At 39.8% G+C, this 16,410-nt stretch overlaps 1 protein-coding gene across 1 annotated transcript in view; it reads right to left on the reverse strand.

The window, feature by feature from the left end:
* ITPRID1 (ITPR interacting domain containing 1) overlaps positions 1-16,410 on the reverse strand; it is an 88,693-nt gene that overhangs the window by 69,493 nt on the left and 2,790 nt on the right. The window contains 4 exon segments of the mRNA XM_089917082.1: positions 1,163-1,249; positions 3,239-3,290; positions 15,345-15,388; positions 15,932-15,980. Of these exon segments, the coding sequence (XP_089773208.1) occupies positions 1,163-1,249; positions 3,239-3,290; positions 15,345-15,388; positions 15,932-15,980 (232 nt within the window).

The following is a 16,410-nucleotide window of genomic DNA, read 5'->3' on the forward strand; positions in this document are numbered from 1 at the left end:
GGTGTTAAGTTAGATATGGCAGGGAGATTGTGGGACAAAAACCAGAGGCAGTGAAGTGATAACCACAAAAAATGGTAGTTGATGGCAATATGAAACAGAAGAAAAAAAAAAACCAACCCTGAAAACAGTAGACTAAAAAAAAGAATATTTAAAAAGAGTATCAGTCTGGGGCATCCCCAGTCACGCAGCTTTGTTGAGGATATCACTAAATGGAGACTACAGGACTAATGTTCACAAATAATGACTTTAAGTCCCTAGGTGAGGTTAAAATATGTTCTGTATTTTTTTGGACTTGGCTGAGAAACAAGAAGTACTGTTTTCAACTTGTTTTATTCAGTGCTGGCACTTATAATGATACCCTGCAGTTGCGTGGAAATTATATTTATATATACCAGCTCACTTCCCCCTCACTGACTACCCATTTACACAAATATTTATTGAACGTCTGTCATGTTCTAGGCTCTCTGGTAGGCACCTAAGGCACAAAAAAGATCAAAAATAATATAGTCCTGCTTTCTAATGGCTCACATTCTCATGGCCAAGAATATAATTATTGATTGATCTGTCATTAAAAATACTTTCAATATTATTTACTTTTTTAAATCTATATTTAATCAGGTAAGAAAGACATAAAATACACTCACTTTGTTAAAAATTGTCATGTCCCACATAAGGGTCTCTCTCCCCTTGGCCATTACCCCTGCAAATCCTGACTGCCTTCCTACTGAATTTACGTGTATCCTTCCAGACATTTTTTTTTAATGTAGTTACATATATGCTTTAGTTTTCACTTGTTGGCTTTATAAGCAGTAACATAGTCTATGTATCTTTCTGCATCTTGATTTTTTTCCTCTTAAAATATGACTTAAAGACCATTGTAAGTTAGTATAGCCATCTCTACCTATTCCTTCTGTCACTGTATAGCATTCCATAAAGTGGGCGGGCCACTAGCTTAACTGGCCATTTCCCCACTGACAGACATTTAGTCCACCTTCACTGAATCTTTTACATCGTTCTTGCAAGTTGGGGTTCTGAAATCCTTTATTCATTCTCTCATCCATCCATTCAACAAGTATTTCTCAAGTGCCTATTTGTAATTTCATGAAATCCATCGTTGAAGAGAATGATTTTTCTGGATGAAAAGTGCCTGGAAATCACGTACCTTTGTGGTATACTTGCAGCAGAATGGCAAGAGTTGAAACTGGTCCCTCTGGAGAGAGTGGGAGTTTCTAAACACTGATGCAGAGATCTGCAGTCGGGGGAGGGGGGAAATACCAACGATGAGATGTGTTGATTTAGATAGTGCCCTGGGAGGTCACTGTGACTCTTTCCCTTCCAGAGCAAACATCTGCATTTCCTCTTTATTTCTAATAATCTCGTAATGGCCACACCTTTGAAGAAGAGAGTGTGTGCAGCAGAGGAACTGCTCCTCTCTTCAAGAGCGTTGTGTTACAGAAGGTGTAGGAATTTAAGTGTTAGGTGCCCACAAGTGCTCATTATAAAGGTGACAGAATGTCTCACTTTGGACAGATGGCAAATCATTGGGGAACCTTTCAGGAATACAGCTTTGCTAGGCACCAACTTTCAGGAAAAAGTTAAAATTATGTGATGAAAGAGGTAGAGCAAGCAACCACTGAAGCAACTCTGCATGAATTCTCGTAGTGGTGGAGGGTTTCATACTGCATGGTTAACACTCTCTAAGTGCTGTCTCCTGTGGTCATCCATATGCAACACTAACAAACTCCTTTCTTATGGCAAAGGCAAAAAAAACGAGCATCTCTCTCTGCAAATAGGCCTGCAATGCAAGTCATTTGAAAGGGTTTCCAAACAGAATGGAACCCTGTTATAATATAGTTCACTTTTATATGGCTCAGATATACCATAACATATCTAGCCTCATCAAATATAACAGCAAGTGGGCACAAAATTGAAATTTATCAAAGAATACAATGTTGATATCAATTCTCCCAAGGAGACCAAGTTATTTTACATGGGCTCCTGAATTTGCCTTAGCCTGGTCCACATTTGGTAAGAAGAGCTGGGCCCCACCTCTTCTTTGTTTAATTGCTTCTCTGTATTAAGGCCGAGAAAATGCACGTTTCTCAATAATAAAGATTCTGTTTTAGCAGATGACTGAGCTGGCTGAGAGCCTTGGAAGGCGGGAAGAAGATACCTTTCACTTACTGCCTCCCCTCAGTTTGCATTAGGTTTGCCATAATTTTTGTTTCACTCTGTGTTTGAGATTCACACTTTATTTTATAATGTTCAGCAGAGCTACCTAGAAACTGCCCTGACCTTGGATCCAGGATAGTCCACGTACAGTCACAATTCCAATCAAGCTGTAGGAGCATGGGTGAGTCACTGACCTTAACTTGTCACTTTCCTCTTCAACAAAACGAGTTGCCTGAGAGATTTCTGTGGTCCCCACGCCTCTATGATTCTGTGAGTAGCAAAAACATCTAATCTTCTAAGAGGGAAAAACTATGCCAAAGTAGCATTTTAGGTGTGAATCGGTAGGAGGTAGAGGGATACAGTGTTGAACGTTTGGTTTTCGACAAGTTCGAATTATCCGGAGAAGGCAAGAGTGACTAGAGCGTGGGAAGCAGAGTTCCCAAGCCCCAGAAGCACACTGTCTGTGCCGGTGGTTCTTATACTAGAGTGGGCCTCAGAATATTTGAAGGGCTTGCAAAAACATAGATTTCTGATCCCTACGTCCAGATTTTCTGATGTGATGTGACTGGGGTGAGGCTTGGAAACTTGCAGTTCTACTAAGTTGCCAGGTGATGTTCCTGCTGCTGTTGAGACCCCTTTGGGACCTAGTCTCTCTCCTCATATTAGGGACACTCAAAATGCTTTCTACCTAACAGTGGAAACCGTAGGCATTCTAGTCCAGCAAATATCGTGATAATAACGGACAATATGGAAACACGGATGTAACTACTTTATGAACAGGTCCTCATGAATAGCTGGATTTTAGTAGAATACCATTTACGTGGAGGCTTTAATTAAACTCCCCCCAAGCCAGCATTTGCTGAGTTAATCTGCACACTCCTTCATGACAATTAAAGAACCTCTATCTCTCTCGAGGCTGGTACAAATGGTTTAGGCACTCTGGCTAAACCAGTGACAAGATCCCAAGATCCATGGCATTATAAAGAGACCTCCTCACTTCCACTTCATTTATGAAAGACGTGGCTGTAAAATCCTGCAGTGAAATAACAGTGACTCTGTCACCTACCTCGTGTAGTCTTTCACAGTCATTTGAACCATTCCTTTTTCATGAAAAGGAACTGCAACAAAAAAGAGGAGATGAGCTTAATTTCCTTTTTTTCTAAAGGAAGGTTTTCTCACCTTCAAACAAACCAACATGGCATTGATTTCCATATCCAAGACTGTATCAGCCTGAGATAAAAGGCATCTCTGTAGTGAACAAGACAGAATGTAATTAATGGCTAAATTGTGTGACAAGCACTTGAAGAAATGTGGTACTTGCTCAGTGAAGGGGGGAGTCAGTGGCAAATGAAGTAGTCAGCAAAGATTTCATGGAGGAAACAGTACTTGTCTTGGATTTTTAAGAATGGGGAGAATTTGATAAATGGAAAAGAGGTGTCATTATGAAAGAAGAGTGTCTATAGCAAGTGCCAAGCACAGTGATAGGGCTAGGCTGATTAGATCGCAAGGCATTTTGGAATACTCTCTCCTGGTACAAAAGGTTGAGGAGCAAGGATGGGGACAGGCAAAAGAATACATGAAGAACCCAGCATGCACGGAGCAGTTTCCATTGATTTGTATCACCTAATCCTTACAACAGTCTTATAATTTAGGACCTATTCTTATTTTTCAGATAAGGAAACTGAGACTCACAGAAGTTGAGTAATGAGCCCATGACCACACAGTCAGAAGTAGCAGATCCAGGAATTTATCATTACATTTATTATTGATTATAACAATAATAGTTACCATTTATTTAACATTAAGTTTGTGTGAGGCAATGTGCTAAGCGTGTTACATGCACAATCTGTTTATCCGTGAAATAGGTATCATTCATGCCCACTTAAGAGAAATAAATTGAGGCTCAGAGTAAATAAATTTCCCATGGCCAGTACGATGCCACAGCTTATTTTTATTTGTTGCTGTTGTTTCAAGACACTACGCTGTCAACAGATTGTCTTGTCGCTTATTCGAAAGCTGGAAAGAAGAGTTTATTATGTACGTGTTAGGACATGGAAAACAATAAAAAGTTTTTGAGCAAACAAGTAAATGTGAGAAGGACGATGCTGAAAGTCCATTTGCCTGGTTAGTGGTGCTGAGGACAGAATAGAAGAGCTACATATTGGATGTCAGAGAGGCCTATTCAGGGGCGGAAGCGGTACTCAGAACCTGTGTTGTGAAGTAACGCTGCAGTAGACATCTGCAGAACGAAGTGTTCAGAAGACAGGCAGTTCCTCAGAAGTCCCCCACTCCATCCCCAGGGCTTCCAATTTCCTCTCACTGTGGCTCTCCTGGGCGCAAATGTGTGACATGTATCAAACTGGAAGTATTACCACCCAGCACTTCTATGAGAATGTAAAGTTCTTCACCATAAGAAATATAACACAGGTTGGGAGAGATTTTGGAAAAACAAGCTTAAATGATTGAAACACATATAAAAAAGGAAAATAATAAAGGGCTCTTCAGTCTGGAGCCAGAGTTCCTCTCTGGGTAGGGGGTCTCTGAATAGATCTCAAGGTATCTGGGAACTTGTCTCTGAATACCAAATTTTGAGGGTGAAGATAAGAATACTCATAGTTTTCAGCTGTTTTTTTTTAAGGTTCAGTGACCCTGCCGAATGGAAAAGGGCAACTGGTCTAGAAAGATAAAGACTAGAGGTATATTACTGAGGTGTGAGCAAATAGTGGATTCTTAATTAAGTCCGAAATACATAACTACAATTTTAAAAGGTAATGAGGAAACAGATACAGTAAGTTCTGCCCTACAAAACAAATGGAATTCTGTCACCACAAGAGCTATATAGGGTGAAAAATATTAATCTATGATAAAGGTTTAAAAATAAAGTATATGTATCTCCATGCTACCACTCTCAATCTCACTCTCATAGCAGACATCGTTAATCAATTACACCACTTTCTCATAGAGCCTAGATAGGCTCTCAGAATTGTCAGGAATTGAATGAGATGGAGCTTTTATGCCATTCTTCGTGTAGAGTAAACTTCATGAGTGGTTTTTTTGAATAAACAAACTTCACCCTTTGTTTAGAATAAACTATGAGTTTTAGAATAAACTGCTTCATAGAACATTATAGGGAGCCACTACCAAGGATGGAATATCAAGGTGAATGACCATTATTATGATACAAATGTGACATTTATTAAATGTGCTATGTGATATCTGGTGACAGTTATTCATGTAAGTTAAAATATCTGACTCAAACTTATGCACCAATTTAGAAATTAGCTTAGAATCCAAACTCCAGCCTTTTGCCCATTACCTCAGTAGTTTTAAAACTATGGGTTTTAGTGAGGAATTCTTTTGCAAATTTCTAGTAATTTAAATAGATAAAAGGAGTGCTGTTCTGGGCAGAGTGGTCTCCCATTTAGCTCTTCCTTCACTCTGTCAGTCACCTCCACAATCCAGAGTTTGAAAAACATCATCTATTCAACACCAGACTGCTCACCTAGGCAGGCATTGCTAATCCACTGCAGCACTCTTGCTTACTGAACTCAGTCTCAAACCTTCTCAAATCATAAAGCCAATGTCAATTGATTAAAGTTGTCACATGGGAGAAAGCCTATTTGCCACTTTATTAATCATGTTATAGATGCCAGCACAGTATAATATTTTGGCAGTCATGTTGTAATGACTTGATGAATTAAATAATAGGTTGCCCAAAATGGAAGGTTAAAATAAATATTTATCATTTTCAGCAATTTTTTGTCTATTTCTCCCTGCCCCCACCATCTCCATCTATTGCTCTGCATGTATCTCACAAAGGCAGGCTCCATTTGTGCCTAGTTAGTTCATCCAGAGAATTCTGGAATTTCTGAGCAGCTCTTACATAAAATACTCTGGGGTTCTAGGACATTTGGCTTCATATTCTGCCAGTACCGCCACTCTTGCCACTGCCTCAGTCTTTTCCGGTTGTCTGCTATTGCTCTGGATTTCCTAGAACATGTGAACGGATGTGTACGTCCAGGCCAGGGGTCTGGCATTGTGGCCACAGTGAATTGCTCAAACTGTCAGACAGGAAATGAACCATTTTCAGATACTGATGAAAAGAGTTAGCTCAGCCTTGTTGAGTTTTCAAAAACCTTAGCCCCACAGAACATCCAAGTCATCCATAAAATTCCACATCCCTTCACTCAGGACTTCTTCATGAGATTCTAGTGCCCACACAGATCTAGTAGCCACATTCCACGGACCACACACGCTGCAGCTCTGCAGTCCAGGTTCAGGAGCAATCTGGTTGCCAAGAAACCAAGGGCAGCCCCAAAGGGGAAAAGAAGCCCCTGAAAGAAACATATTTTCTAAGGAACGTGCAAAGTGGACCTGGCTAGTTCACCGAAGCGCTGTTTTCTGGTCTGATGACACACATGAAAGCCTTACACAGTTTTAGCATCAGCGGGCCCTGTAAGGCCCAGCCGTCGCTGACAGCTAGGGGCTGGGCAGGATGTTTGACCCCCCTCACCTGAATCTCGCACTTACTGATATACAGATATAGCTTTTACATCTTTTGTTAGACTCTTTCTTTTTGATCTTGTTTAAAATGACACAAATGTCTATCTCTATGCAATATATTCAGACACATAGCCTTCTCTGCTGCCAAGCTTAGATTCTGGAGAAAATGAAGCCAGGGAAAATCGATATAATTTTTGAAACTCACAAGACAAGCCTGATTTTTAAAATTGTAATATAATTATCAAAAATCAATTAGCTTCACTGCTTCATTTCCATTTTTCACTCCCTGGACACCCTGAGTCCTGGGAGACCAAGGGGCATTTTTAGCATTACTACGTGTTTACTTCCTGATGACTGTGGAAACAGGAACTGGCCTTCCCAGTGTTGGACGCTGACAGTTGAGTCTTGCACAGGACAGTGTGAAACTATTATTCCTTGCCTGTTGGAGTTTTCTTTGGTTTTACTTTAGCTTTTTTTTTTTTTTTTTTTCCACTTTGTTAATTTGTAAGGTAAACTTCCTGGAACCTGAGGACAACCTGGTCAGGGTCAGGCCCTTGCTTCTTTGCCTGTTTTCAATAATGAACCTGAAGCTAGTAGCCCAGTTCTCAGCAGCATTGGTATTCCCAGGCTTTTGTTAAAACCCAGAAGATCCAGCAGCCCTGGCTCAGGTCTCTTCAGGGCAACATCTGCTGGAGGTGATGCTCCCTGCAATTCTCTGCAGTCTCCCCGCCTGCCTGGTTCATTAGCACTCACCTGCCTGGCTCACAGAAGCATTTAAGTCTGTGACCTCTGATCAGAGCACAAATTTGACACCTAGAGAATGCCATCATGGGACAAACAAACTGCTCCTGTTACCCCAGATTTCCCCAAGCTTCTTCAGGTAGAAGGTGGGACCCTTACAGATGCACCTGTGTTCACCACATAAGCCTGCCTGCTAAGCCTGCTCAAATCCACACTGGCTTCTCTGGGTGCTTGGCTCTGATATTTTCTCCATTTCTTTGTCCTCCCAAGATAGCACTCTTATTAGGTTTTTAAAGCCAGATTTTACTCTCTAAAAGCATTGAGGGAACAAAGAAAGAAAGAAAGAATTCAAGTTCTCCTATCCTCAAGTTTCCTAAGGGTTGGTCTGAAGGAAAATTAAAGTGAGAAAAAAAAAATTCCCTGCTCTACTCAATACATCCCATTGCATGGGTTAAAACGCCAGTTCTGATTCCCTTTTAGATACTTGAGTCTCCAGCCACCCTCCCTACTGTTAGGTGGACTTCTGCCATCTGAAGCAGCAGACACTGCACTTAACCCTGCAAAATGTATTACTGGAGAAGATGTAGTGAGATATGCAGAAGGCACTAATTAGCACCTTTATTGGCTTGGAAAGCATTTTTTATTTTGGTTTTCCTAAGCATTTCTGACTGATTCATGGAAGACATTTGGTTCTTTGGAATATCGTCCAATAGACTAATCAAATTGCATTTTCACAGGCCTCTAAAATAATAGCATTCTGCAGCTTTCTGTATATTTAACTCCTGCATGACCAAGACACTTAGTAAAAGCAGTCATCAGGGTTTGTTTGTCTCAGTTGGCAACTTATTAAACTATATTCTTACAAAAAAAAGAGACTCTGACATTCTCCCTGACCCTCATGCTCAGAACTTTAAAGCCAGTTGCGATGCTTTGCTCTTCTTAACCCAGATAGCTGTTTATTTTCCAGATGCTGTGGACTCTTCTTCTCTATTCCTCTGCTGACACCCAGCCCAAGCTCTCATCACCCCAAGCCTGAGGTCACAATAGCTTCTTCCCAAAGGGTGCACCTTCTTCCCATTGCCAGGATAAACACTGGAATCTGTCATCTCTCTTCTTAGAAACCATTCATAACTCATTACAATAGAGATGGCAAATGTGAAACACGCCTGCTTCAATTCCCCAACGCTGCACCTGTGGAGTTATTACTTATTATTCATGACCCTCTATTCAGGTGAACAAAGATATGGCTTCACAGTTCTACTCAACACAGATCCCAGCTGTAACTACCCATCCTTTGGCTGGAACTTGAGATGACACTTCTTTGCCATCCCTGTCCTAAGACGTCAAGCGTGATTCCCTCTTTCTGGATTTTAAGGCATTTATAACCTGACCACACCCTATTTAACAGAAACATGTCTCCCTTTGCTCCTTAGCGTGAAACCTTTTCTCTAGTCTTATCACCCTATATGCTTTCCTGCACACATTCAGTTTGCTTCTCACTCTGTGCCTTTATTCAAGCTCCTATTGCTTCCAGGAAATGACATCGACTTGCTTTGTCTCTTTGTTTTTTCGAAACCATATCTCTCTTTGATTGACTAGCTCAGGTCTCACCTTTTTTTGAAGATTGCCCAATCTGACTAAATCATGTTTATTATGGACCAGTTTTACTAAGATCTTTTTGTTGACTAGCTTTAGGGAAACCAGATGTGTGAGAGATAATTCTTGCCTCAGTGGCCTTTACAATTTTGTTAATGAGGCCGATCATATACTAATAATTTGAGGCAGCACAGACCAAGTGTCATATGGGTAGAACCCATGATGGATGTCACTGATGTTCAGAGGAGAGACTGAGTCTCTTAGTGCAGATGTCAGGAAGGGCCTTACAGAGAATATGGGACTTGGGTAAAGTCTCAAAAGAAGGGCAAGAGGTAAACGGAACAGGAAAGACTTTAAGACAGTAGGAACTGGATGAAGAAAGAGAAAGAACTAGGTATAATGAGAGGAGATAAGACTAGACAGTCTTGTAGAAAATTGGAACAGGTTATATTCACATTGTAATGGTCCTGGAAAGTCAGAGTGACATACTTGAGAGCAGGAGTCATATATTCTACATCTTTGCATCCTCCACCTTGCATAGTTCTCTGCTTTGAATGTTTTCATTTGATAAACATTAGGCTTTCATATTATAAACATTCTTATAATATAGACAAATTTAAAACTTGATCTTGTAAGTTCTTATTATTTAATAATTTAAAAAATTAATTTATTGGTTGATTGATTTTTGGCTGCGTTGGGTCTTCGCTGTGCACGGGCTTTCTCTAATTGTGGCGAGCGGGGGCTACTCTTGGTTGCGGTACTCAGGCTTCTCATTGCGGTGGCTTCTCTTGTTGTGGAGCACGGGCTCTAGGTGTGCGGGCTTCAGCAGCTGTGGCATGTGGGCTAAGTAGTTGTGGCTCGCGGGCTCTAGAGCGCAGGCTCAGTAGTTGTGACGCACTGGCTTAGTTGCTCCGTGGCATGTGGGATCTTCCCGGACCAGGACTTGAACCTATGTCCCCTGCATTGGCAGGCACTTTCAGTCTGTATGTGTCCCTAGGTCTGAAGTGGGTCTCTTGTAGGCAGCATATATACGGGTCTTGTTTTAGTATCCATTCAGCAAGCCTGTGTCTTTTGTTTGGAGCATTTAATCCATTCATGTTTAAGGTAATTATTGATATGTATGTTCCTATGACCATTTTCTTAATTGTTTTGGGTTTATTATTGTAGGTTCTTTTCCTCTCTTGTGTTTCCTGCCTAGAGAAGTTCCTTTAGCATTTGTTGTAGAGCTGGTTTGGTGGTGCTGAATTCTCTTAGCTTTTGCTTGTCTGTAAAGCTTTTGATTTCTCCATTGAATCTGAATGAGATCCTTGCTGGGTAGAGTAATCTTGGTTGTAGGCTCTTCCCTTTCATCACTTTAAGTATATCATGCCACTCCCTTCTGGCTTGTAGAGTTTCTGCTGAGAAATCAGCTGTTCCCTTGTATGTTATTTGTCGTTTTTCCCTTTCAATAATTTTTGTCTTTAATTTTTGCCAATTTGATTACTATGTGTCTCGGCGTGTTTCTCCTTGGGTTTATCCTGTATGGGACTCTCTGCGCTTCCTGGACTTGGGTGGCTATTTCCTTTTCCACGTTAGGGAAGTTTTTGACTATAATTTCTTCAAATATTTTCTTGGGTCCTTTCTCTCTCTCTTCTTGTTCTGGGACCCCTATAACGTGAATGTTGTTGCGTTTAATGTTGTCCCAGAGGTCTCTTAGGCTGTCTTCCTTTCTTTTCGTTCTTTTTTCTTTATCCTGTTCCGCAGCAGTGAATTCCACCATTCTGTCTTCCAGTTCACTTATCCGTTCTTCTGCCTCAGTTATTCTGCTATTGATTCCTTCGAGTGTATTTTTCATTTCAGTTATTGTATTGTTCATCTCTGTTTGTTTGTTCTTTAATTCTTGTAGATCTTTGTTAAACATTTCTTGCATCGTCTCGATCTTTGCCTCCATTCTTTTCCTGAGGTCCTGGAGAATCTTCCCTATCGTTCTGAATTCTCTTTCTGGAAGATTGCTCATCTCCATTTCATTTAGTTGTTTTTCGGGGGTTTTATCTTGTTCCTTCATCTGGTACGTAGCCCTTTGCCTTTTCATCTTGTATATCTTTCTGTGAATGTGGTTTTTGTTCCACAGGCTGCAGGATTGTAGTACTTCTTGCTTCTGCTTTCTGCCCTCTCTACAATTGTTTTTAATTAATAATATTTAAATCTTCTTTATGTACCTCAACTGTAAATGAAATAAGGTTTTTTCAATGCAAAAAAACCCTTAAATGGAAGTGTACCTTTTTGCTATCCAAGCTTGGCTCACAGAAATAAGGAAAAGCTAGGGATAAAATTAATGGCCACGGATTTACACCAGTATGCAGTATATTGGTTTCTGGTAAAAAGAGCATGAACTTTGAAATCAAACAGAATGCAAATCATGTGTCCACCTCTTTGGCTTTATGTGGTTTTAGGTACATCTTTTAACTTTACCGAGTCTCTGTTTCTTCAATATTTAATGAGGTTAATCAATCACCTTGTTTGAGAAATACTTCACAATATTTTTAAAATATGCAACAGGCACTCAATATATGATAATTACTAATTATTACTAATTATAAGTTTGAGACTGAAATGTATAGGGATCAGAAACCTCAGGAAAAACCTGAGTGAACCTCAGGAAAAAAAACAATAACCATGGAATTTTCCAACTCTTAAGGGCTAGTACCTCACTCATGTCGATTTTCCAAGAGTTTAGTTTCTTATAATTTAAAATTTCTGGAGTTAGGGTAGAATGGGCTTCTTATGACTTTCTAGAAAACTAATTTGATGCATCTTTTTTATTTTAAGATCCAGATGTGGCCATTTTTCATTCCTACGGATACTTGACTGACATTTAAAAAATTAGCATTGTCCTACTTCAAAACATTTAAATTCAAGAGGACTGAGTTGTGGCCGTAAAAGCTGGTGCACAAGAGTCAGAAGACCTGGAGGGAGAAGTAGATGCCAGTGAACAGACCCACATTGTTCATGCTTTGACTTTTCTAGCAGGGACACTGATGCAGAGCTTTCCTCCCAGGATACTTCCAGGAGTGTCCATGCATAACACGGATAGTAAATTATACTATAGTCCTCTAGAGAGGAAACGTGGCTGCAGAGTCAGACAGACCCATGTTCAAATCTCAACTCACTTATTTACTAACTGGGTTACTCTGGGCAAGTTACTTAACGTTTCTGAGTCTCATTTTCCTCTTTGCAAAAGTTACTAATGATAATATCCACCACAGAAGATGGTTCTGGTAAATGAGATAATATACACAAAAAGTACCTAGACTGTGTGCCCTCCACATGTACTAATTTCATTCCCCTCTGGGAGCTCTACCTAGCATAATGGTGGTGAACAAGATAGCCAACCAGATTCCAGTTTAATAAAAATTAGACTTAAAAAAAAATTAGACTTTAGGTAGCTGCAGAGCAGCATGAAAGGCAAAAAATCGCCGTTAGAAGCCAAGACCTGACCTTGGCCATCTCAGGACATAGGAGGAAATCAGCAATAGGGCCACTGAAGCCTTATTCCACCTCTTCATTTTATTTGAGGTCCACTAGAATGCTTTCCATGGGAGGTACTGGGTCACCTGGAAGATGAGCAGGCACTTGGATATTGTTACACTTTAATGTATAAAGCCTCAGAATGATCACTGAGGGAAACCAGCCTCAGAGTGGTTTCTACTTGTAGTCAGTTGAATAGTATCCCCCTCAAATTTCATTTCAGTATCTGAAATTTCATATCAGAATGTATCCTTTATCTGGAAATAGGGTCTCTGCGGATATAATTAGTAAAGGTGAGGTCATACTGGATAAGGGTGAGCCATAAATCCTAAAGCCAATGACTGGGGTCCTTAAGAGAATAGAGAAGACTCACAGGGAAAAGACAGCCATGTGAAAACAGAAGTAGAGGATGCAATGATGTAGCTACCAGTCAAGGAATGCCAGGGTTTGATGGGAACCACAAGAAAGAGGCCAGGAAAGATTCTTCCCTTAGAACTTTCAGAGAGAGAATAACCTTGCTGACACTTTTTTTTTGTTCTTTTAAGGTTTTATTCTCTCCATTTTCCCCTTTACTTATACTACAGACAGCATTTAAAATCTTGTTGCCATAGTTACTGATATTAAAGCACATACAAGAGAATCAAACTTGAAACTCTAAGAAAATATACTTGAAATAAAAGAAAAATCACTACAGTGAAACGTACTTATATATAATAATTTCCCACCTGACATTGTATTATTTTTCTTCCCTTAGAAGATATAATGATTGAACTATATAGTGCCCCCAAAAGGTTGCAGGATTTAAAGAACTTTAAAATGTTTCCTTAAAAGAGAACCTTGCTGGCACTTTGATTTCAGACTTTCAGCTTTCACAACTGTGAGAAAACAAATTTCTGTTTTAAGTCACCAAGTTTGTGGTAATTGGTTATGGCTTACCTAGGAAAGAATGCACCACTCTACATCATACTGAGATTGTGGGAGCTTTTACAGGATTTTCCCTCCAGCAGAGACTACTTTCCTTTCTCTTCTTCAGTTCCTTTTTGTTTCACCACAGTTTCCTCTCTGACACACCCCTCATGACCTTCAGGTCTCCAGTTTCTGCTACTACTGTTATAGTTTCCACTTCCTGGTACGGTCCTTGGCTTCCCTAAACTCAGGGTGCCTTGAGCTCATTGCAGCAAAACCAGCACACAGAGGGGCTGAGAGAATGCCCAGCCACAGGTCCCTCCACCCACCTCCAACCAGCTGTAACTAAAAATCGTGGCACTTGACCACCCAGATTCTCCACCTGCAAACACAGATGAACACCAGCCTTGCTACCACACAGGTTAATGAGTTTAAAATATGATAGATGAGGAAGGGCCTTGTAAAAGTGAAGGCTCAATTAAACTTGTAAGAAGCTTTTCCATTATTATTAAAAACTTCGCTAAAGACAAAGGACCTGGCAAGTAGAAACTGCGCATGTCTGATCTCAGAGTCATCTTGTTACCCTTCTTTCCTCCAACTCTTCACCTCATGCTTTTACTTCATTGACTTGATTCAAAGGAGGAAGGGCCATGATTTGTCTTAATTTCTGGGAAGTGAAGCTTTTAATATAGTTACTGACAACCCCAGAACTGGTGCCAGGCCTCCTACTATAATCTGAGCAAGATGAAGTATCAGAGGGATATGAAATGCTGGCTATATTTCTTAACTTCCTGCCTTTTCATGAGAATAAACTGTCAGGAACAAAGGTACTTAAATTCAATTTATTGGCAAACATCTTCAGAGATTTCTGGCATCATGGAACTTTTATATTTAAAAAAAATAAAGAAGCTTGGCAAAGGAGGAAATTTGAATATACCTAGATTTTTAAAGTAAAAATTCCTAAATTTAAACTGGTTTGTAGCCAATGGTCAATCTTAATTTAAGTGGCAGTGAAGGAAGTGAAATAATTAAAACCAGCCAAGTAAGTAGCAATTAGACTAATAATTTTCCCTCTAATCATTAAACTCCTTATTTATGTCATTTTTTACATGCATTATTTAGGGCATTACATCAATTTTAAAACACACTGTTTTCATATTTTAACATCTATGAAATCAGGATGTGTCTAGTAGTCAATGTTGCCTACTATAATGCCTAGTTATAATTGACAGGGATGACAAGGATGGTTGTTTTATTTTCCTATTGGAGTGGTACTTAAAATGTGGGTGCATTTTATGATTGAGGAGTCTTACATTCTATGAAATACCGTATTTGACTTAATGAAGATGTAAACTGTGAGACCTGTAGTTAAATTTCTTTTTCTTCTTGTAATGTTCTTATCAAATCTCAATGTAACAAGTGTGATACATTTTCTGCCTCGGAAATACATACTTGTACTGTTTGCTATAGAATTCAGTCATTTGTTGTTTTTGAGAACAAATGCATCATTAGAAAGAGAGGATATAATTTTAAGACTGAAGAATAGAAAGAAACTAGATTTAGAAATAAAAGTACAATACAGTGTCAGGAAAAATTAAACAATTTCATTTTCATTTCCATAATTACATCCTTGCAAAATGTCTTCACAGACCCAGTGAGTTTTCTGTTAGAGTCTGAGCTAATGATATGGCAAGAGTCCTTGTTTCTAGCCCCCAACCTGCTGCTGGATAACACCTATCCGTTCTGAGCTTGCCTTAAATATTAAAGAAACTGATTGAGCTGAATGGTTTCTGAGATTTTTTTTCCATTTCTAGGAACCTCTGATAATTCTCATTTTTAGATTTATTCACACAAACATTTTAATACATCTCCTACTCAGGTCCACAAAGCATAACTGCTTCTGGGTTCTCTGGTCTTACCAATGTGGTTGATGGCTGGCTGAAGGTTTTCATTTACAGAGACACTAGAAAGAAACAAAAGTATTGTGAGTCAAACAATGTGTGTAAATAAATTATGCTAAATTGCTCCTTAATTAAACAGAGTTATGCAGTTAGGCTTTATTATAAGAGGGCTTTTGGAAACCAATGAACAGCTGGGGGCTGAAATAATATTATTCTATTTTGTACTTTTTTTTTTTTTTTGCGGTACGCAGGTCTCTCACCGCTGCGGCCCCTCCCGCTGCGGAGCACAGGCTCCGGACGCGCAGGCCCAGCGGCCATGGCTCACGGGCCCAGCCGCTCCGTGGCATGTGGGATTCTCTCCGACCGGGGCACGAACCCGCGTCCCCCGCATCGGCAGGCGGACTCCCAACCACTGTGCCACCAGGGAAGCCCCTCTATTTTGTACTTTTAAACCGATATATAACTTTTGCAATAACAGAGTAATCCTTCAAACACCCAGTTAAAATGAAAATCCCTACATGTCACACCTGTCCCAGAAGGATTACCCATACTGTTTTCATGGATCTTTGCAAGAAGGATGTGTAAGGGCATAAAGAAACACTTACAAGAATCCAGAGTCCAGCCAGTGCTGAATACTTTCTTGTTTGGAATCTTCTACTAAAGAGAAACAGACCAGTTAGTCAAAGCATAACCAGCTAAAGTGATCCCACCCTGTTATTCAGCCACCACCTAATAGGTCTGGTTCCTAGTATTTAGTCACATGTTCCTATAAGCATATTCATTTTTTCCCCAAGGCAAAACTTCCGGTTTTCCATAATCAGCTTTTCCTGAAAATGAAGTGTAAACTTGCCAAAGGACTAACTTAAAAAAAAGAGAGAAAGAAAAAAATGTGAAAAGGAAAAAAAAAAATCACCAAAGAGCAAGAGATGTTAGAATAATTTTTAAATTACCTGGTGTGAATACAAAGAGTGAAAAAGCATAGGAGACTTTTGCCTTTCTCTAGTTGGATATAAATCACATGGAGCCTCTCCTTACTGAATCACATTTACATAAGGCAGCTAGCCAGTGATGTTCATTTGCAAGG

Source organism: Delphinapterus leucas, chromosome 9, assembly GCF_059928025.1.
Source record: "Delphinapterus leucas isolate spDelLeu-1000000601 "Yukka" chromosome 9, BTC_Dleu_Yukka2, whole genome shotgun sequence".
Lineage (NCBI taxonomy): Eukaryota > Metazoa > Chordata > Mammalia > Artiodactyla > Monodontidae > Delphinapterus > Delphinapterus leucas.